Source organism: Leucopleurus acutus, assembly GCF_964270905.1.
Source record: "Leucopleurus acutus genome assembly, chromosome: X".
Classification (NCBI taxonomy): domain Eukaryota; kingdom Metazoa; phylum Chordata; class Mammalia; order Artiodactyla; family Delphinidae; genus Leucopleurus; species Leucopleurus acutus.
The window spans coordinates 83,569,401-83,593,926 of record NC_139148.1 but is presented as its reverse complement, the minus strand read 5'-3'; the positions used below and the strand labels follow the sequence as shown (position 1 = coordinate 83,593,926).

The 24,526-nt window shown below is 37.1% G+C and overlaps 1 protein-coding gene across 6 annotated transcripts in view; it reads right to left on the bottom strand.

The window, feature by feature from the left end:
• DIAPH2 (diaphanous related formin 2) overlaps nt 1-24,526 on the bottom strand; it is an 889,270-nt gene that overhangs the window by 492,383 nt on the left and 372,361 nt on the right. For all 6 annotated transcript variants that reach the window (XM_082864620.1, XM_082864622.1, XM_082864621.1 and 3 more), the window contains 2 exons: nt 7,375-7,476; nt 5,440-5,534 (listed from right to left, as the gene is read on the bottom strand). In XM_082864620.1, the coding sequence (XP_082720746.1) occupies nt 5,440-5,534; nt 7,375-7,476 (197 nt within the window). The remainder of the gene's footprint in view (nt 1-5,439; nt 5,535-7,374; nt 7,477-24,526) is intronic.

Here is a 24,526-nt window from a genome sequence, read left to right as displayed (position 1 = left end):
GATGCTCAGATTGAGTGGGGCTACTGACTGTGCTCTGTGGTCAGGTGGGGTCACTAACTGGGTTCTGTAATCACCTCTGGTCAGGTGAGGTGACAGGCTGTGTTCCCTGGTAGGGTGGTGCTACTGGTTGGCAAGTGGGCAGGGCTATGAATGGGCTTTGCAATTGCTCCTGGTCAGCTGAGGTCTCGGGCTGTGCTCCTTGAGTGAATGGCACTGCTGGCTGGACTATGTTCAGTTGGAGCTGCAGGCTGTGCTCTGTCATCAAGTAGGGCTTCAGACTGTGCCCGAATGTTGCACAGGGCTGCAGGCTGGGCCTCACGACCTGGTAGGCTACTGGCTATGCTCTGACTGGGTTCTCTGGTGGTGAGGGACTTCCAATTGTATCCTGCAGTTGGGTGGGGCTAGGGACTGTGCTCTGTGGTCAGGTACGGTCACTGTCTAGGGTCCCTTATCAGGTGAAGCAACAGGTTATGCTCCACAATTGGGCAGGGTAACTGGCTGGGTTCTCTGCTTGGGTGAGGCTGCAGGCCTGGACAAGGCTAGATGTTCAGCAATCAGGCAGGGTCATAGATTGTACTCTGCTGTTGGGTGGGGTTATAGTCTGGACTCTGTGGCTCAGTGTTACTGTAGATTGGGCTCTGAGACTATCCAGGGTCACTCTTCAAGCTCCCTGGTTATGTGGAGCCAAAGAGTATGCTTAACAGTTGGGCAAGGCTGCTTGCTTGGCTCTCTGACCAAGCAGGGCTATAGCATGGGTTCCACAGTGGCCTGGGTTCTCAGGCTAGGCTACTTGGACAGGTAAGACTAGAGGCTATGCTCAGCAGTTACACAGGGCTGCAAATCTGCTTTCCAGCCCAGGCAGGACAGCACAACAAGCTGCATGGCTAGCACAGCCCATTGACCAGGCACCTAAATCAGGCAGAACTGTCCACCGAACTCTCTAGCCAGATGGGGCCACCAGTTTGGCTCTGAAGATGGGCAGAGCCACTGGCTGGGATCTCTGCTTGGGCACTGCTACAAGCAGAAATGCAGTCTGCCAAGATCTAAGTGCTGTTGCTGTAAGCCCCACCTCAACTTCTCCACCTCTATCTGATCTCCAGTGGTTGAGCCCCACAGATTCCCCCAGTTATCTCTATGCAGTGTGGCCCAAATGGTCCTTCTGGGAAGCGGCCCACAATGCTGGGGGAGCTAGACGTCCACCTAGGGCTCTCTTTTTCCAGTGGAGAAACCATAGGCCCAGGGGGCCCTCTCGGTGCAGTGCTGTGCCAGTCTGGAGAGGGGCAATGTGGTCAGAATGTAGCTGATCCTCTCACCCTTCTAATGTTGTACTTCTTAGTCTGCCATCTCGATTGGCAAACTTTTCTGGACTAGTTTCTATCCTCTTTGTTTTTGCCATGAACTCTTTAACACCAGCTTATGGATCCCTTCTCAGAATAAAGTAAAATACATAAAATTACAAAAGAAACCAATTATATTGAAATAGTTATCAAGATATCTAAGAAAATAAATTGTGATATAATAATAGATGTGCTTCTTGATTAAAGCATTAAAAAATAAGATCTAGTGGCAGCTTTAATAACTAGTGTAATTTTGAAGTAGTAATGACTATAAACAATATTTCAAGATATCTGCCACAAATTTAATGTGATAGGAAAATATTTATTATTTCTATTAGTGACAAAGTTAGAGGTACTGTTAATACTTCTTTGGTCTGTTGCCTATATTGTTAATCAGATGAAATACTAAATATTAGTTAGCAGGTAAAGAAAATAAAGAAGCCGTATTTTTCACATCTAAGTTCAGGAGCCCCTGAATTCTCTCCATGGGTCTCCCAGGGGCCTTTGGACCCCTGGTTAAAAAGCCCTGCTTTTTACATATCTTTGTAATTATTCTGCAGCAATGTTATACTGCCTTCTATGTTAATCATCTTTTTTCTGCTTAGGCTTTGTGAATATGACCATAATCTCCCTACCAACATGAATTTCCTCAGCATTTAAGAATCATTTGCATGCACTGATGTTCTAAAATAGAATATACTGTTATTTTTCCTTCAACACTTGAATCACTTTTTTAAAACTGCTAATTTCTTTTTCTTTTGGTCAATGTTCTATATGTAAATGTGCCTACAAATATTTCATTTTTACCACTGATGTCCTAAAAACACTGGTCTTAGAGTTTTCTCTCAGTAGATCAAATTAAATTACACTAAAGCAGATTTTCAAAGCTGAAATAATAACTCCAAGAATCACCTAAATTTAGTACACATTATTTGGAACTAACTCGTAATTGCATATATTAGAAGCTCCTCAACAATCTCAGGATATGGTGTACTTTTTAAGTGTTTCTATGTGTTCTTGTAAGTATTTTAGGACTTTTCAACTTCTTCCATATAGTGAATTTGACTTCTAGCTTCAATTTAGATATTTTGAAATAAAGGAGACATTAATATTTTTATTAATAACCTTAAATTTGGGGCTCTCTTTTGCTGATTAAATTAACATTTGGGGGTTTGTTTTTTGTTTTGTTTTGTTTTGTTAGTAAAGGATTTATCCTGACAAATAACTAAAATCTATTAGTTGTCTGGCAGGAAAGAGCTTATTGACCCATACTGGTGTTAATTCAAGTCTCTGGGAAGCAATGTGTCCTTAATTGTTTTTTGTTGTTTTTGTTGTTATGAGGAGACAACCATGCCACATGAGCAATAAACTATGATTATGCATGGATGGAGTTTAGCACTGTAATCAAATAGAACTTACAACAAAGTTAATCTGATGATACATATTTAATGCTATGCATTATCAATGTGCTACATGGTAATTAGTCATAAATGGTAAACAGCTCCTTTGAATGGCAAATTGATGTTACTTTTGCATCACTGAAGCAAACCCTTTCTAGGATGGGAGTGAGAAAGGCAGTGGTGATCTAGTCTTTTCTCTGGCCTGAGGGAAGCAGTCTCCTTTGGGTACTTGAAAATCAAATGACTGTTTCTACCGAGGACCTTCCTCCTTACTAGAAGATACTCAGACATTGGATTTGTCTGCATAAACGCAATATTAACTTTCATAACTCAGATGAGTTATTCACAATTTGTGCCTTGTACCCAAGCAGCACAATTCCAATCATGCATACTATTAAATTACATGTTAAATTGTTTTCTCCTACAAGCAGAAGTAAGAAAATGAGTTTTGATTGAGCAGGGTAAGGAATGAGAAGAAATTTTAGAGTATCTGGCATCGAGGAGGAAGGCAAGCCAGCTTGGAAAAAAGTCTTCAGTGGACTGCTTTAAACAAAAGGAAAGCACAAAATTGTTGGGGCAAAGGATGCAAGTGATAAAACACACAGAGATGTGAAAAAGAGAAAGATACAGGCTTAGAAAAGGGAATGGATGTCTAGAAAAGAGGAAGAGATGAGACAGAAAAAGGTTAACCCACCCCCAGCAAACAGGAAATGCACGGAAGCAATGGGTATAACACTCACAGAAGGAACCTGGCAGGATCTACACTTTGTGGTTCTCCTTCACTCACCTTCCGAGATTTAGCATAATAATGTGATTTCACAAGCAGTCCTTTTGACTGCATAGTGGATAAGATGAAACCAACTGAGTTCAGTAATTTAGACATAATTTACTGACTTCTCCAAATTGAAAGCAATTCCTTCCTCCCAACTGGACCAGGCAATTTAAAGAGAGAAACAAATATGTATCGTTTATGCTACAAAATCAAGTGAAACAGAAAAAAAAAAATCCCACGTAATACATTTCTATACATACATTTTTAAAGCTTGTTGCATATTAGAGGGCCATTCATAAGTGAGACTCCTTCTGTTTCTTACATTCCCTAAAGAGCTGAAAACATGACTTAAAAAATAAATGTTTTTAATGTTACTGGTAAATAAATATCACAGTAGCATTCTGCATATTTACACTCTTTTTTATTTACTAAGGCATGTGAAGGAAAAGCTACAGTTTTAATGGGCAAAATAAATGCCTACATTGATTAATTCTTCAAAATATGGTTCTCTTTTACTAAAATCTGCTTATACAGAAAAGACTAGAAAGCTTCAACTACTGAATAGGAGTCAGATGTTTGTTTGCCTTTTTGTACTTTAAAATGAAACTGTCCAACTGGATAAAAAGAGGGAGAACTAAGTCACATTTAGGCTTCTTAACTTGCTCATTCTGACTACTGTGCAAAGAATCACGGGACTAAGGCAGGCAGGACAAATGTGGTCAGCTCTCCATTTCAACTCAAGAGAACTCTGGACCTGGCTAGCTGGACAAAGAAAACACATTTTTCAAAAAAACTTTTCCACAAGGGAATTTCTTAGCACAGTGTAACTTTTGTTGAGGTTAATAAAGTTGTGTCATGATAATAAAGAGCCTACATAAACTCATTAACTCTTAGTCCTACAGGGTAAACTGTAATGCAAGCCTACACTACACAATGGAGAAACTTCTATATAGACACAGCCTGCTCAAATGGCAGACAATGGTGCTCTGAGATTTAGAGACAGTCTAAGGGAGGTATAACAAAATTGCTACAGCATAAACTACTCAGTCTTCTTAAAATCAAAGCAAGCCACGTGGCTCAAAAACAAACAACAAAAAACCTGCAATGACTATGCCCATCCATGAAATATCTTGCAGTTCTTCCTTCCAAAAATTAAACCAGACAGGGTCAAACATATGAAGAATTCTAAGAATTAGATCTAATAGAGTGCTTTATTCTACCAAGCAGTTTATTTGGTGTAATCCTCACAGTGACCTAGTAATGTCAGATGAGAAGATAGGGCTTTTAGCAAACTGACACAGTTTGCCCATAGGAGGCAGAATAATAGAATAAAAAGAGCAATGGCTTTAGAGTCTTGATAGGCTTTGTTCTGAGTCTCAGCTCTACTACTCTGCCACTTACCAGCTAGGTGACAGTGGGCAATCTCTCTAAGCCTCAGTTTCCTGATGTGTAAATGAGGATAATAGTACTTATCTCATAGGACTGTTGCAGGATTCAATGAGATAAAATATATAAAGAGCACAATCCCCAGCACGTTAAGTGCTTAACAAGGGATAACTTTACCATTCACCCATTGATCCTGAGGAAGCTATTTTAACCTCTTGGCCTGTACACTTTTACGTCCATACAATGGTAATAACAATATCTACTTAAAAGTGTCATTGTGATGATGAAATAGATGCAATTTTATATACAGAGGATGATGCGTCTACATGTGCACAGAATTAAATTTAAAAGGACACATATCTAATAAACGGCAGACACATACCTAGAACCTAGATCATCTGAGTCCTCTTACTGTCCACACAGCTAGATATTCCTAATTCTATTATCCAAACATAGAAGAACATTTTCACACAACTCCATTGAAAGGACAGCAATCTAGAAATATCTGTGAAAATGAAATTTAAAAGCAAAATATGCAAGTTACCTGAATTAAGGCCTCACTCAACATGTCTTCATTAACCTCCAGAATGACGTTTTTTATATCTTCATATGGCATACGATATGATCCTAGGAAGATAGCTAAAATAAAAATTGATTTTATTAAAAAGAGAGCAGCATCACAATTTTAAAGTCCTAATAAATACCTGATTCCCATTTCATAGACTCAAAATATGAAATTCCTGTCACTAATATTACTCTACAGAATTATGAGCAAACAAAAGTAGCTTCCATTTGATGGACTATACTACTCATCTAGGCAAAATGGCCTATTAGCTCAGGGTCTAATGTTTACAGCTCATGCGTATTTATATATAAGATAAAACTACTAACAGCACTGATGACTACATGCTTATGCATTTTAGATGAAGCTAATACAAAATAACCCATGAAAAGTTAGAAATTTTATCTCAAGTAGGCCTTTTAATTCAACGTAGAATTTACCATGGAGATTGTCAGATGCATCCAATACAGCACTTCTCAAGAATGACAGTAAAGTAACCCGATACTAAGAAAACCATATCAATCTACTTTGCAGTTCTCCCACATAAGAAAAAATTAAAGTGGCTGAATCCTCAATGTTCTCTGCATCCCTGATGACATTCATGAGGTGTGCTATTAGTTGCTTTTATGTTGAATCAACGATTTCCCTTGTCAACTTTTTCTTAAATGGATATATATTATGCCATATGGGAATAATTCAACAAATTATACCTAGAAAAGCTTACACTGACTCAGAAAGCATTATTCAACAATACATTCCACTTTAACCTCCACTGAACATACTTTTTAAAGAACATACATGTGTTCTTACCACCAGAACATAAATATATTCCTAAGAATTTTTTTTTTTTCATGGAGAAGTCTATATGCCTTCCCTGGTACCTAAAAAGCATCCTCCCCTGTCCAGGCAAATGATTACCTAGACATAAACACCAAATGAGACCTCCATAGTCCAAATAAATAATGTTGACAGATATCAACTAGCAATTAAGATCATACTATGTTTCTTTTTTTTTTTAAAGTACTGAACATCCACTTTATAAAAAAAAGGACTGTCGGGTAAGCAATGTACACAGGCAAAACAGCTATTAGGAGACTGCTTTTCTGACAGCAACATTCCTACTGACACAAGAATGAGAATGACGAGTTGTTTACTTTAATCTGATTCTCTATAGCACACTCCTTCACAAAATAAACTCCCAAGGTATTTCTCTGCATATTTAGAAATGCTTGATGTGCTGAAATTTCTCATACATAGTGTTTTAGTATCCTCAGAATATAAACACAGCATACTGTGGTCACACACACACACACACACACACACAAATGCTGAATTTAATACAGAGTGGAGACTATGTCAAGAAAAACTTAGGACCTGTGTAAATGAAGATGGGTTTAACTGTCCAGCTACTTTAGGAAAAGCGTATTTAATGGTTGACTGCTTTGTTAAAGGCTTTAAGGTTCACTAACCAGTTTTAAAGTACAGTGGTTAACAACTAGCTCACATCACAATTCCTTCAAATATAAAGCAAATAGTAGTAAAAGGATTTGCCCAATGTGACTAGTGAATACTCTAAAACTATCACTCCCAGGCCTAGGCAGAAGGAAAAAAATATATAACACTCTTTTCAACTCTGCCTTTCCTCTCACTGTGGCCTCTAACAATGCTGAATGATCAGTACTTTCCAAAGCTTTATTATTCATAAATTTCACCTGGCCTAGCCAAGGCTAAATTATGGTAGTCTCTCTTATGGCTGAATGACAAAAAGGCAGCCTAAATCATGTTTACACAGAATTTTGTTCCTAGTAGGTGCTAAATATACCTGTTCAAAGAAGTTATAACTTTGTTTTAAATACATCCAACAACCCCTCACCACCACCATCACCACCACTCCCTACTGAGAAAATAATCACATACAAAGATTCTGGGCTGTTTTGGGATCCAAAATTCTCAACTCTTTCACTTTCTTCTTTGTAGGCAGGGTCTTCTTTTCTTCAAAAGCTTCTGCATTCTTTTGAACTGAAAGAAAAATGTTGATTCATAAATAATAACAGTGTTAATCCAAATACACAGAATCACATTAGTAAGGCATACTAACCACATTAATAAAGCTCATGCCCAAATCAATAAATGGGTTTATTTCATTAGTTCAAGGAAGAGGACAAACATAAAAATATAGACCTGTTTAGAGGTTTCCCTACAAATTAAATATCAGCACTTAAGCAGAAAAGATAAGCCAAATAGAACCAAAAATCAATTGCTGCTTCTTACCTAATGTGCAGCATTAATTACTCCTTAACCAGGTTCCTACAGCAGTAATGGAATTAAATATATAGAAAAATCTCCCTAATTTGGACTAATTGAGGAAAAAGGCAGCTGTGCATTTATCCTAAAATATGCTAAAATTTAGGCAGGTCTTTAATTCAGTGAAATTGCTTTAAAGATATCTAAGGTAACTTTAACTGCTAAACAGGTTGCCACATAAAAACTCCTGCTGGGACTGCTTTGAAGAATAGACATGAAACATTTGCAAGTTACACAACAGTTAGCACCTATTTGCATACCCATAATTAATAAACCTCAAAGACATGGTCTTTTCAGTAAGTTCCCTTTGTCTCCCTCACCATTTTTTAGTGCTCTTTGCTTTCTTTGAACGAAAGATTTATTTATGCTATATTCAGAAGGTAACCCTTGAGTTCCAAACAGTTAAAATGTCCTGAAACCGTGAGGAGTGACAGTGCCAAGGAGGGGCTTTAGACCCCCATCACTTCCACCAGCCCTCCCTCCAAACAAGCCATCCCCCAAACCAAAGTGAAAAACAACATCCTGTCTGCTAAGAAAATGAAGATTTATGTCAAATCCCTAAACCCTTCCTACACAGAAATTCTACAGCTACCACTATATTCCTGTGTTGGCAGTTTACCTCTTCTAATATAAAAACAGGGTTGTAGGTAATGGGAAAAAATAAGAGAAAAGTAAGGCCAACATTTTTCAGTCAAGTAGAATGATATGCTCTTGGGCCCAAACTCTTGCTGCTAAATTTCATCACTAAATCACATGGTCATCATCATGCTGTTTCTTTATTACTTTTAAAAAATATAATGTCATTTTGAGGCAATCAGTATTTATCTGATCTTTGTTAAGGAGATCACAAATGAGTTACTGATCTTCTTGAGAGGAAAAGTAACCCACGACCACAGTAGATTTTTTGCTAAGCTATGTGTTTACAGATGTGAGCATCTGGAAAACTTTCTAGAAGGCATCAAAATATTGTGGGTCCATTAAGACACCCCCCCTTTGTTTTACTGGTGCAAAATATATGAAAATTAAATGAACTTACTACAAAAATCACAGAAAAAAATAATTACCTGAATAACTAAATTCCTAACAGTTAGTGCTAAGCTCTACAAGTATGACCAATCTAAAGTGATGGAGAGTCCAATCAGGCTAGGTAATTACACTTAACAATCATGATCTTATGGGAGTGCCAAGTAGTTTGCCATGTTTACACAAGATAAGAGAGTTATTGGTCAACTGGAAGAAAAATGACTTTTAAGATATTCTTTTAAAACCACCACAAGTGTTCCCCCAAAGGATCTAAGACTACAGTGTCTCTCCAATAAAATAATCAGCATTTTAATTTAACACAACTCTATATAAAGAAATAACAGTCAAAGAGTCAGTCCTTTTGTCAATAAAAAAATTATCTGAATTTTATTGAAATTACTTCTAGTATCATTCAGAAATGTGTCCTAGTCAAACAGATTAGTCAAGAAAACTGTCCTAATCTTTCAATATGCCTTAAATCCCACTATGGGAGACTAATTAACAAAGTACATATACAAGGAAAATGCTATAGTATGAAAGACATATTAAGATTATCCTGCAAACTAACAGACTCCTGACTAACCCAGGCATATATAATGCTCATTTTGTATGACTTCATAGTTTTGCTTTTTTTAAAAGTATATTTCAACCTCTCCCCTTTTCACATGAACAGACTGTTTAAAATTAAGATTAGATCTCTTAAATATCTTGAGTTCACAGTTTTGTTTTTTCAATCCTAGTATATTTTCCTTGTATTATACAATTTGGTTTTATCTCAGGCTCAAGGAATGGTAAGAATTCCATGAGTGGGCACTGCTGTTCTGAGAATCATTAGAGTAAAGCTAGTTTAAAATAACTCCTTAACTAAACAGGCTTTCAGAAACAATAATGTTTTCACCAGGATCAGTAGATACTGACCAGTGGCTATTATCACCTTTGGCTTTCTTGTCTTTAAAAGCATTCCTTAGCAATCACAACCACAGGCTTAGATAAATATAGAATTTGAAGAGAGGCAATGATGTATGAAACTTAACTATATAGTATTGAAGCTTTCCTATATTAAAAAGTTCCTGCTTTCATAATGACTAGAAAATGCCACTTTTCCTAAGATGCTTTTATTTCATATATGTTTCTAATACTTACAAAACTTAAATATTCCATAACTTAATTTAAAAAATGGATAATCCCATAATTCAATTAAAACTCAAATAGATATCTCTCTAAGGAAGACATACGGAATGGCCAACAGGCTTATGAAAAGATGTTCAACACTGCTAATCACAAAGGAAATGCAAATCAAAACCACAATGAGATATCACCTCACACCTGTTAAGATGGCTATTATTTAAAAAAAAAAAAAGATAAGTGCTGGTGAGAATACTGAGAAATTGGAACCCCTGTACACTATTGGTAGGAATGTAAAATGGTATAGCCACTAGGGCCACTAGGAAAAACAGTATGGAGATTCCTCAAATAATTAAAATAGAACTACTATACAATCCAGCAATTCCACTTCTGGGTATATATCTAAAAGAATTGAAATTCAAATCTTGAAGAGTTATCTGTACGCCTATGTTTACTGCAGCATTATTCACAATAGCCAAGATATGGAAACAATCTAAATGTCCATCAAAGGATGAATGAATAAAGAAAGTGTGGTATATACATATAATGGAATATTATTTAGCTTTCAAAAAGAAGGAAATCCTCCGAATAGCCAAAGCAATCTTGAGAAAGAAAAACAGAGCTGGAGGAATCAGGCTCCCAGACTTCAGATTATACTACAAAGCTACAGTAATTAAGACTGTATGGTACTGCCACAAAAAACAGAAATATAGACCAATGGAACAGGATAGAAAGCCCAGAGATAAACCCATGCACCTATGGTCACCTAATCTATGACAAAGGAGGCAAGAATATACAATGGAGAAAAGACAGCCTCTTCAATAAGTGGTGTTGCGAATACTGTATAACTACATGTAAAAGAATGAAATTAGAACACTCCCTAACACCATACACAAAAATAAACTCAAAATGGATTAAAGAGCTAAATGTAAGGCCAGACACCATCAAACTCTTAGAGAAAAACATAGGCAGAACACTCTTTGACATAAATTGCAGCAAGATCTTTTTTGACCCACCTCCTAGAGTAATAAAAATAAAAACAAAAATAAACAAATGGGACCTAATGAAGCTTAAAAGCTTTTGCCCAGCAAAGGAAACCATAAACAAGACAAAAAGACAACCCTCAGAATGGGAGAAAATATTTGCAAACGAAGTAACAGACAAAGGATTAATCTCCAAAATATACAAGCAGCTCATGCAGCTCAATATCAAAAAAACAAACAGCCCAATCAAAAAATTTGTGGAAGACCTAAATAGACATTTCTCCGAAGAAGACATACAGATGGCCAGCAAACACATGAAAAGATGCTCAACATCACTAATTATTAGAGAAATACAAATCAAAACTACGAGGTATCACTTCACACTGGTCAGAATGGCTGTCATCAAAAAAAAATCTACAAACAATAAATGCTGGAGAAGGTGTGGAGAAAAGAGAACCATCTTGCACTGTTGGTGGGAATGTAAATTGATACAGCCACTGTGGAGAACAGTATGTAGGTTCCTTGAAAACCTGAAAATAGAACTACCATATGACCCAGCAACCCCACGACTGGGCATATACCTCGAGAAAAACCATAATTCAAAAAGATGCATGCACCCCAATGTTCACTGCAGCACTATTTACAATAGCCAAGACATGGAAGCAACTTAAATGTCCATCAACAGAGAAATAGATAAAGAAGATGTGGTACATATATACAATGGAATATAACTCAGCTATAAAAATGAACAAAATTGAGTCATTTGTAGAGATGTGGATGGACCTGGAGACTGTCATACAGAGTGAAGTAAGTCAGAAAGAGAAAAACAAATACTGTATATTAATGCATATATGTGCAATCTAGAAAAATGGTATAGATGATCTTATTTGAAAAGAAAAAATAGAGACACAGATGTAGAGAACAAACGTAGAGAACAAATGTATGGATACCAAGGGGGAAGGAGAGTGGGATGAATTGGGAGATTGGGATTGACATATATACACTATTTTTTTGTTTTTTTGGCTGCATTGGATCTTAGTTGTGCAACATGGGATCTTTCATTGTACTACGTGGGCTTTTCATTGCAGTGCTTGGGCTTCAGAGCATGCAGGGTCAGTAGTTGTGGCGTGTGAGCTCTCCAGTTGTGGGGCACGGGCTCCAGAGCGTGTGGGCTCTGTAGCTGTGGCACAAGGGCTCTCTAGTTGTGGCGTATGGGCTCAGTAGTTGCAGCATGTGGGCTTAGTTACCCCGTGGCATGTGGGATCCTAGTTCCCCTACCAGGGATCAAACCCATAACCCCTGCATTGGGAGGTGGATTCTTAACCACTGGACCACCAGGGAAGTCCCTGACATATATACACTATTGATACTATGTATAAAATAGATAACTAATGAGAACCTACTATATAGCTCAGGGAACTCTACTCAATGCTCTGTGGTGACCTAAATGGGAAGGAAATCCAAAAAAGAGGGGATATATGTATACGTATAGCTGATTCACTTGGCTGTACAGTAGAAACTAACACAACATTGTAAAGCAACTATACTCCAATAAAAATTAATTTAAAAAAAAGAAAGAAAATCACCATCCTAGGGTACACAGAAAAATAAATAAATCAATAAAGAAGGAAATCCTGCCATATGCAACACCATAGATGAACCTGGAGAACATTATGCTAAGTGAAATAAGCAAATCACAAAAGGGCAAATACTGCAATGATTACACTTATATGAGGCATCTAAAATGTCACACTCATAGAAACAGTGTAGAATGGTGGCTGCCAGGAGCTGGAGGGAGAGGGATATGGGGCATTACTGTTCAGTGTGTTATACAAGTTAAATAAGTTCTACAGATCTGTGGTATAACACTGAGCCTTACAGTTAACAATACTGTATTGTGTACTTAAAAATTTGTTAAGGGGGTAGCTCTCATGTTAAATGTGTTTATAACAACAAAAAAAAAACTTAAATTTATTTTAAAACAAAGTAAATTATAGTGATTCTATAATTATTTCAAATTACTTGAATGAGACTAGAGATGTTTTTTAATTCTCAATACAAAAACTTCAAAAATTGATTTTAGCATCAATGGCCCTATGATCCTCAGTTTCACAATGAGGCCTCCAGTCGTATGTGATCTCTCCCTGTACAAATGAAAACCCATACAGCCACTGGGCTTAAAACCGATGGATTAAATTAATTTGCGTGCTTAAATTGGCAATGCTAATCGACTGAATAATGATGAAACATTATAAAATACTGTCTGTAGGAAGATAATGATGTAATAATAAAGACATTTGTATTATTATTAAAGATATGTTAACATCAAGATACTAATTATCTGACATAAAATGCCCACTGAGTATTCTTATATTTCCTGTAATACATGGATTTTTACATGCAGTTGTACTATAAATTTATTCCTTTACAGCTGAGGGATGATCATCAGCATAAGTAAAGTAAACATGGTTACATTCTTTCCCCAATCTAATTTAGGCAATGTTCAGGAATCCCCTATTAATTTCCACTATCCCAGTGGATACATAGAACATGTGTCAAGATGTTCGTAATTTGTAGCAAATATTAAGATAATATAAATGGGTAACACTGAATGATTTACATGGTGATAACTGCCATAAATCATAATAAAATTTTTATAACTAATTTATCTCAAAATTCCTGTGAGAAAGATTGATTCCTAAAGTCGGCATCAATACTATTCATTCATTCACTCATTCATCCAGCAAATACTTGTTGAACACCTACTATGCGTTAGCCTAGCGTGAGCATATAATGGTACACAAGACTTAAATGTCTACTCACATGTCTTTAGTAAGTGGTCATAGGAAAATTACTAATTGTGGAAGTATCTCCAAAAGGTATATAACAATTATAATTTCCTTATTCATAATAATATAGCTTGAACGAATACCTGCATAGCACTCAGCAAATCTCCCTTTTGTTATTGGAAGCCATAGTTCCATATTAGATAATATTGTTATCTTCAAATCAGCATCAACTGATGTGTGACATCATAGAATAAGGAATATATGAGAACTTCCCTGGTGGTCCAGTGGTAAAGAATCCGCCTTCCAATGAAGGGGACACAGGTTCAATCCCTGGTTGGGGAACTAAGATCCCACATGCCACGGGGCAACTAAGCCCATGTGCCGCAACTACTGAGCTCGAGCGCCTCAACCACAGAGGCTGCGTGCCTCGAACTACAGATCCCATGTGCCCTGGAGCCTGTGCGCCACAACTAGAGAGAGAAAACCCACACGCTACAACTAGAGAGAAGCCCGCATACCGGAACAAAAAAAAAAAGATCCTGCATGCCTCAACGAAGATCCCGTGTGCTGCAACTAAGACCCAACGCAGCCAAAAAAAATAAAGAAAAGAAAAGAAAAGAAATATTTTTTAAAAGAAGGAATATATGGAAAAGTAAAATATGACACCTCCTATTAAGTGCACTATATACAAAGCCAGGGTAAATAAAGCTAATAATAGTAGTGTTCCAAGCCACACTGAAGATTTATATAGCTTCATACATACATATATGCATGCATATTCAACAATGCCCAACTGTCATTTCAGATATATCATACAAATAAAATAACTGTGACTTCCTGACATATGTACATATTTTGTTCACCTGCATACAATTCCAGAAGTGATTCTAACTATATGGAAATAACTTTTCATGTATTAGTTGAAACAGCTGTTATTTTAGCTTCAATTAACAATTGTTCAAATGAGTGCAACTATGACAATGGCAGGCAGGGAAAATCTACTATGCTTTCTGTATGATAGCTGCAACGATTTTTTCATTTAATTGTTATCTTCCACTCTCTTCAAATCATCTTTATCTTTGCATTTCTGGAAATATTAAACAAACACAACTGAAAAATGCACAAAGGCTTATATACGTATATATACATATATATACACACACATATATATACATGTATATGTATCTGCATACACACTAAAGAGGTAAGTGTACTAATGGTAATAATTAAAACAATAATAATAGTGGTAGTAGTACTAGAAGTAGTAGTAACTACAACCACAAACATCACAACCCTCACCAAAATCAACTTTTATTAAATATCTGCTCTGTGCCTGGAACTAACTAATTTAATTTTTATATCACCTTATATGATAGGTATTACCAATGTCATTTTACAAAGGAGGAAACTAAGGAAGAGAAAAATTGAGTCATTTGCCCAAGGTCGTATAGCAAGTAATAAAAGGATGCTCAACCTCATCAGTAAATCAGGGAAATGCAAATGAAAACAACAAAGGAAACACCATTTCACACTCATCAAATTGGAAATCACAAAAAAAAGTCTCACAATACCAAGTATGGATGACAAGGTGGAGAAATAAGGATTTGATTGTGCCAACAGTAGCAATAAAAATCAGGACAACCTTAAAATAAGCATTTATTAATGCCAAATATATTTAAGGTCTGCTTACCCTGAGTATACCCCAATCCTTCCACTTACAGGTCAAACGATCAAGGAAGACAAGGATGTTCACTGTAGACATGTGTTTATAACAGTACAAAAATTGGAAACAACCCACATGCCAGGGGTTATGAAATGGGTAAATAAATTGTGGTATATTAATATAATGGAATACAACCCAGCATTTACAGTGACAGTGCTACAACTAAATATTTCAACAAGAAGAGATCCCAAATACAATGCTGAATGGAAAAATAAAAGTGGTGGAAAATGGTGAATGCAGTATATTAGCATTCATCTAAATTAAAAATAAAACACAAATAATCTTCTGTATTATTTGTAGATGAGTATATATATACATACACACGCATGCATGCACGCACACACACACATATATATATACAGAAAAATTATAAAAACATAGAATAGATACTCAGCAGATTAATGACGGTGTTTGTCTTGGAGGAGGAAAGTGATACTAGAATAAGTAGAACCCTTAAAACCTCAACTTTAATGTTTTATTTCTTACAAAGCAAAGATCTGTAGTAAGTAAGGCTAAATGTTATTAGCATTTGTTCATTCTGGGAGGCTGCTGCATGGATGTTTGCTATATTGGCCTGTGCAAAGTACCTTTCTTTTCAACATAAAAATAAAAATATGGCTAGATTGATACTTAAATATGTCCATACTTTTTTACAGTTTACAGACTGTTAGTTAGCCTCAGGAATCCCAAGTACCAAGTGTAAGCAGGAATCAGAAACAATAGAGAAGAGAATGATAAAAAAAAAAAAATACTGGTCAAGATTAGTCAGTTTGGAAAGCAAGTACAATTTTGTTTTCAATTGTCTGTGAATCCATTTTGTGAGGAGTAACACATTTGTTTACCAAACCTTGGGAGGAAAGGCTGCTGTAATATGCACTGGGAAATTGCTTCTCTGTCTCCTCTTACAAGAGCCGCATATTGCAGCTGTGAAGCTTCCCCTCTCCACATTGCCTACAGCTGTGCACTAACTACAGCATCCCACAGAAAGGTAGATTTCATCCTGACACCTGCACAGTACCTGAAGCCATAGGAACGGCATTACCAGGAGTGTTCTCGAAGTTTAGAGCACACTGCACAAGACTAGTGGTTCTAAAGGTGGGAATCACACACACATTGTAATGATTTCCAAATTAAGGAGCAAATCTTACTGGTTGTATTTTAGACAAGAACCCCCCAAATCAGGCAGCACATGTTACTTTAAATTAACATCTGCATAACTAATATACTTGTACACCTGTTCATTAAACCAGTTCCTGAACACTGCTAAATGTCACCAGAACACTATGTTTAACAACGTGCATAGCTAATGTTGTATATCTTCAATTGGGCCTCAGTAGCTAAGCAGGTAATGGATATTTTAGGAAGGACAAATAAAGTTAGCTTAGAGGTTTTAGGGAGAGTTTCCCTCATTTGAAATGATCATTTAAATGCCAAAACTCAAGTATGGTTTTTACCTCAACCTGGTACTTGACAAATGAGGTGGTGGGAGTTCTTCCTGTTAACCTTTAATCTCTGTGAGTACCTGACTCAAGTTCTAGTTAATCCCTTTACCCGCAGCTTGGCTCTGGCTTTGCTACGTAGGGATTGATGTTTTCTGGCCATCCCATACACTCAGAGGACCTCCTGTTCTGTCAAATTTCCTAATTTCTTGTCACAAATCAGTAAGTCCAGCAAGAAACCCCAAGAGCTAAGTGTGTCAAACAAAGAGGAGTATTGAGAAAACATCACAGTAGGAATTATGATGCTAAAACCCAGTGCCACTGGGCTAATAGGGCATTTCTTGCTGAGAATACAGTTTGGGTATTCATCATATCCAGGTTTTTCTTTCTTAATGTGGTCCATCTCAGACTGGTACAAGTCCTGCACACAATTCAGTTTAATGCAGAAGGCAATTAACCTTGTTGAGCAAGAGTGAGCAAAATAACACCCTGAGAGAGTTGGAGCCAGAGCCTCAACTTGACAATGTAGGATTTTTCAGTCTGGGTTTCAAGTATACCTGAGCATGTCTAGAAGAACGTCAGTGTTCTAGATCCCACCAGGGACTTATTCAAACGACAGAAACTGGGAGACTATGTATCCTAAAAAGAAACTTCTAATCTCCTGGATATTTCCACTTGGTTGCCCAATAATTGTCTCTAATTTAGCACATCCCAAACCAAACTCCTTGTCTGACTCCCAAATCTGCTTTAGTCTTTTTCTCGACAAATGGCAACTTAATTCCAATTGTTCAAGCAAAAAAAAGGTGGAATCATCACTGACTCTTTTCTTTCACAGGCCACATCCCACTCTTCAGCAAATCCAGCATTTGATCACTTCTGATCACCTCCACTTCCTACCCAAGGGTTTTAAGCCACCGTAACTTCTAGCCTAGGTTATTGCAGTAAACTGATTAGCCGTCTCCATCCTATCTTTGCCCTTCTTCACTATATCCTGTCAATTCATTTTATTCCACTGTTCAAAACCCCCTATGGTTTTCTGTCTCATTCAGAGTAAAAACCAAAGTCTTTACAGTAGCCTAGAATGCCTTGCTTTGTTTTTTATTAAATTTAATTTTTTTATTTTATATTGGAATATAGTTGATTTACAATGTTGTGTAAGTATCAGGTTACAGTAAAGTGATTCAGTTAAACATATACATAGATCCATTCTTTTTCAGATTCTTTTCCCACATAATTTATTACAGAATATTGAGTAGAATTCCCTGTGCTATACAGTAGGTGTTGTTGATTATCTATTTTATATATAGTAGTGTCTATATGTTAATCCCAAATTCTTACTTTATCCCCCGCCCCACATTTCCCCTTTGGTAACCATAAGTTAGAAGGCCTTACTTTATATTCCATGTCCTCTCCTTAGCTACTGTGACCTCAGCTTCTACTACTTTCCTCTCATTCCTTCTCCTCCAGCCACACTAGCTTCCTTGCTGTTCTTCAAATATACCAGACCAACTCCCACAGCAGAGCCTTTGCACTCGAGGTTATATCATCCCCAGATCTTCCCCCACTTCTTTCAGATCTTTGGTCAATGTCACTTTCTCATAGAGATCTTTCCTGATGATGTGCTTCAAAATCATAACTCCTCCCTCTTGGCACTCCTTTCACCCTTTGCCTGCTTCATTTTTCTCTATAGCAGTTATCACCATCTGACATAATACATGTCTTCTTTATTTATTGTCTGCTCCTTCCACTTTGATGTCAGCTCCATTTAAAAAATGTATTTGTGACTGTTTTGTGCACTGTTACATGCTAGCACCTAAATCTGTGCCTGGAAAAGAACAGGCCCTCCAATTATTTGGAATTTATCCATGTATATATATTTTGGAATAATCCATATATATTCACATTTGTGCACAATGATTTATGTCTAAGGTTATGTATTCCAGTATTGTTACTAGCAAAATATTACAAATGTTCATCAATTGGAGACAGATTCAATAAACTATGGTACACTGGGCATTGTTTGTTTTTTTTTGGGGGGGGGGGTGTTTGGCCGCACCACGCAGCATGTGGGATCCTAGTTCCTGGACTGGGGATCAAACCTATGCCCCCTGCAGTGGAAGCACGGAGTCTCAACCACTGGACCGCCAGGGAAATCACTGGGCATTGTTTTTAATAGCAAAAGGTTTGAAATGACCCAAAAGCTCATCAATAGAAGATTGCCTGATTAAACCATCGTGTGTTCCACTCAACGGACTACTCTGCTGCTATATCCATGACCAAGGAAGCTCTTTATGGAATGATCTTCACAAATATCGTTAAATGAAACAAACAAGGTATACAAGACTGTACAGCACATGCTACCATTTATGGGGAAAACAGAGGAAAAAATATTGATATGTATTTGCCGGTATATACGTAAATGTTTCCGGGAAGATTTACAAGACATTTATTACATTAGTTACTTCTAGGGAAGCAACTAGGTAGCTGGAGGAACTGATTTCTGTGTAACTTATGAAGAACTAGAGTGAGAGGCTTAGAGATTATATCAGGGACCCAAGGACTCAGAGAAGTCACCAGATTTTTAAAAAATGGTTGTGCGGACTGGAGCAATATACTCATAAGAGGCACAGGCTTGATGAGGAAGCCCAAACCAAAGAATATTAGCTGACGAAGTGTGATCACCGCCACCCCCACAGACTTCTGGCATGAACCAAGAGAATCTTTGAAAAGCAGTTGAGGCAAATTCTAGGAATTGTGTAAGTGGCAGTCCCGGATAGGGCTAGATAGTCAATACTTCAGGCTTTGCAGGCCATACAGTCTCTTGCAATTCTATTCAACTCTCCCATTGTCTCCCGAAGGCAGCCATAGACAATGAGTAACAAACAAGCATGGCGGCTTTCAAATAACACCTATGTATTTACAAAACTAGGTGGCAGTCCGGATTTGCCTTCTGTAGTTTACCAACCCTTGACATAATAAGTGCTCAGTAAGTATCTAGTCCCTCATCCCCTTCCTTTTGTAACTGAGGTCAACTTATTCTTACTTCAACTTTTGAAAATGTGAGTAAATGTTCAACCTCTTCCCTGCAAAATAGCATCTAGAAGTGCCTTACTGTAACTGTTGATTGATAATTTTGTTTTTCAAATAGCGTTCACGTAATCAAACACATTTATACGCCTGATGTTTTTTTAAGTGTGTCAACCCTACGGGGATCAACGATTTAATCCCAGACCATAACTGTCTCTTATTTATTCTCTGTATATTCTCATATGATTTCATCATATGTCTACACGTAAAATGACCATAAAAACAAATTAGCCTTAATAAAATTATAAAATTAGCTTCTACCATCCCATCAATATCTAGGTAGAATAAGAACTCATAAGGAGCTAAAATGTTTGGTAATGTTTCACTTGGGATATACTGGTTTATGAAAAGATGAAATCCAAGTTCTATAAAAAACACACATAAATCAGAACTTTGAATTTCATATAATACAGTTCTCTTACTTTATGTACATAAAAATATTACTGACTATCTCAATTTGGTTTGTTACTGGCTGAGCTCAATGGGAAACAACCACAGTTACATCGTCTCTGTTTTCCCCTTTTGGATTCCAACTGGTTTCAATTTTATCTTTCAGCAGTAATTTTCTTTAGTTCAGAAACCACATCAGTGTATTTTGTTGAAGGCAATCGAAGCATGTGTAGGAGAGGGGGTATCTGAACTTTTCATTTCTTTCTTTTTTTTTAAGTCAAGTGTGGTTTGTTGGTGACTTTCTATTTCAAAGTAGTAAGCAATATGTGAGATTACTCTGGAAATGTTGGAAAGACTTGTTCAGAACAAAATTTGAATAAGCTTAGAGTTATCCTGTTCTTAAGACAAACAGATTCATAACCCTCTTCTATCCCTACCTATCATCCTGTTATACTATCAAGAATGTCGAATGCTTGACCCCATCTCCTTGTCCTTCCCTACTCTCTCATCTACTTATAATCTGGATTGGAACACATCCATAACTACAGAATCAAAATGTCAAGATCTCTGTACGTAGGGCCTCAGGACCTGTATCTCTTAACAACTCCCCAGGTAATTCTGGATATCAACAAGGTTTAGAACAACTGCTCTCTGGCATATAATACAACACTCTGTAATAGCTCAATAATCCCCAAATTGAAAACTGCAAATATCATCAACAGTAACCTATGGAAGTCCTGTTTGTAATTTCTTCTACAGCTCAGAATCTAACACTGAAGGCAACACTTGCTCAACAGCTGGGTACACAGTAGTGACAACTGATGAGATTTTAAAAGAAAGTGAATGATCCTCATGGCACACTCTTTACTATTATTTTTATTTTTTTCGGCCACGCCACGCGGCATGTGGGATCTTAGTTCCCCGACCAGGGATCGAACCCACACCCCCTGTACTGGAAGCATGGAGTCTTAACCACTGGACTGCCAGGGAAGTCCCTATTTTTAAATCAATTATCAACTAGATATATTCCCTGAGAGCAAAGATCTTGCCATATGTTGCTTGCTATAATCTATCACTCTAAGTACATAGAAGTACATACAAGTTTTAAGAGTAAATAAGAATGCATTTTGCACATTAGTTTAAAATGTGTATATACATAATACATTAATAGATAATACTAAAATTAATATTAGATACCAGGGCCTCCCTTCCCTTTTATAGATCCAGTTATCACCATGCTAGAAGAGAAAGGAAAAAACAATGATTTGTTGTTGAAAGGAAAGTGGAAGATAGTTGAAAACTGATTCATCGTTGTTTGATGTAAACATGCTCCTTTTTTATCACATCACCGAGAACAACCAGAGCAGGTAAAGCTTGGAATATGCAAAATAGGGAGAGTTAAAATATTTTATTCCATGAAAACTAGAGTTTTCAAAAAAGGGAAAATTCAGTCTAACCAAAATCCACAGTTGAGCTCAACAAAATGATACTGAAGCAAGCACACTGGAGCTTGGTTTCATTGCTTTTGCACACCAGGTAGCCATTTTAAAGACTGTATGCCTTAGACCAATAGATCTCAAGAACCAAACTCTAGTGAAAGTACATAATCCCTAAAGAAAGTACTCTATTTTATGCCAAGGTCAACTTCAGTTATGTTCCTAGCTAGTAGCATGTGGATATCACCTATAAACAATCAGAATAATGATAACCTGAGTTCAGCATGTAAGCTATTCATCAAAATAAATTAAATCAACTTCTATGAAATCTATTCCATAGATGCACTTAGTTTAATATTGAGGCATTGATAGCCATAACTGGCGTCTATGTGTGAGTGTGCACATCACTAAATAGATCATAGTTAGGTGGCTTCTATTTAACAATGACCTTCCATGAGGTACTTTATTCTACTAAATGCCAGAAACAGTTTGGGTTGTAAGCTTTTAAGAACTTAAAAAAAAGTTGTTGGATGAGGGTCCAGCTATAAGAAACTCTGTCTCCTGTAAGAACTATCTTTTAATAATACTATATTCAGTGCTGTAGAGCATTTTTAACATAACTATAAAAGATACAGTATAAAACAAGAATATAAGCCTAATAGTTTATTGTAGAATAATTGGTAATTGCCTTCTGTGTACCTTTTATTAGTTTTTGAGCCTAACTTCCTGTATTGTTTATAGAGGCATAAGATAAAAGCAATGTTTAAGATTAAATACTAAATCTCAGAGCAAAGCAAAACTCAGTGTATGAATACATTGCATCCTCACTGCACTGCTTCCCAAATTCTCTGAAATCTGTAGAATTCAGATACAGCTATCACCATATAAAGTCAAACACATCTCATAAAGATTAAAATGAAATCTACATTATGTGTAAAAAAAAAAAGACTCAGAAATCCCTTGAATTGAAGGTTTTACCTGAAACATAAAAGAGAAAGTAATAACCCAGGTAAGAAGCAGCTGCTAATAGTCACAGACAGCAAATAAATTTGACTGGATGAGGACAGCAACCTGCTGACTCTTTTTCCTAGCAAACTATTTCAAACCTGCTGTGCTCGCCATTAGGCTGGCCTTTACTTCACCCCAGCCACTTCAGTCCCATCACTGCAGGGGTTCATTGTGGCCTTACTCATGGCTGCCACCAAAGTGTGCCTCTGCTTTCAGCCTGGAATACTTTGAATGTGAACTTAAACACTGGGCATAACTACAGAGAGGGAGCAGGAAGTCAATACATAAAATTTGGAACAGAGGTGTCATAAAGAAATATAATCAGTGACTTCCCTGGTTGTGCAGCGGTAAAGAATCCGCCTGCTGATGTAGGGGACACGGGTTCAAGCCCTGGTCCGGGAAGATCCCACATGCCACGGAGCAACTAAGCCCGTGCCCCACAGCTACTGAGCCTGTGCTCTACAGCCTGTGAGCCACAATTACTGAGCCTGCATGCTGCAACTACTGAGCCCACGTGCCACAACTACTGAAGCCCACACGCCTAAAGCCCGGGCTCTGCAACAAGAGAAGCCACCACAATGAGAAGCCTGCGCATCGCAACAAGGAGTAGCCCCCGCTCACTGCAACTAGAGAAAGCCCGCTCGCAGCAACGAAGACCCAATGCAGCCAAAAATAAATAAAATTAATTAATTAAAACAAATAAATATAATCAAATCAAAAGCTTCAGATTGGCTAGTAAGAAATGATAAGACTCCTATTTCTTCCTGGAAAATGGTTCTAAAATATCAGGTGAAAAAAACATAAAGTCCAAAGTTGGGTATGACAATTCATGAAGAGGAATGAAAGAAGAGCTAATATATCTAGCTTTCCACTCAGAGCTCATGGAGATAAATCTGAAAAGACACTTAAAAGGTCAGAGATTACATCTGATATCTGGTGTAGTATATTTAAAAGCCAAGGCATACAAGATACAATAGGAGTAAGTAAATATAGAAAGCTAAACAGTTATACTTCTTTAAAATTACCCTTGAAGTTCTGCCTCTAATACATATATATTTTAAATATATTACGGGTATGACATGAGTTATTGTGCATACTGTTATTCTGGGTGTCTAATATAGATGAAAAGATTACAGGTTCCAATTTTAAGCAATATTTTGCGTATTGTCTACCTAGGACAAGTCTACCTACAGTCAGAAGAATATGACAGGACTCCCAAAGGACTGCAAAATAATTTGAGCTCACCTCCCTTCACATCTGTACTGTCAAACCTATATCTATCCATTAAGACCCAAATAAAGTGTCACTTTCTCTATGAAACCTCCAATTATCACTACCTGGTTTGCCTCCTACATCACTGATAAGGTACTTCCATATGTTGTCCTACTTAACTAAGGCTCATGTATGCATCTTTCTGCCTTCCCTAAGTTACAAACTCACAACTTTGTGAGGGAAGACAACAGGTTTGGTACAAATTTGTCTCCCACATCCATTCCACCTCCCATGGTATCTAGAAAATGATACTCAAGAAATACTATGTGAATGAAACATGTGAAATATGAGAGTGGAAAATGATGAGGGTGCAGGAAGAGAAATGCGAATTTGACAATCTTGTCTTCAAGATATAACTGAAGCCTAAGCGGAGATTGAACAGTCAGTGAGAAAGAATCCAAGACAGAAGATTAGACACTGGGGATGATGCCTGAAGTCGTGGACACAGAGACGAACAGCCAATTAAGAGGACAAAAAGAACAAGCAAAAC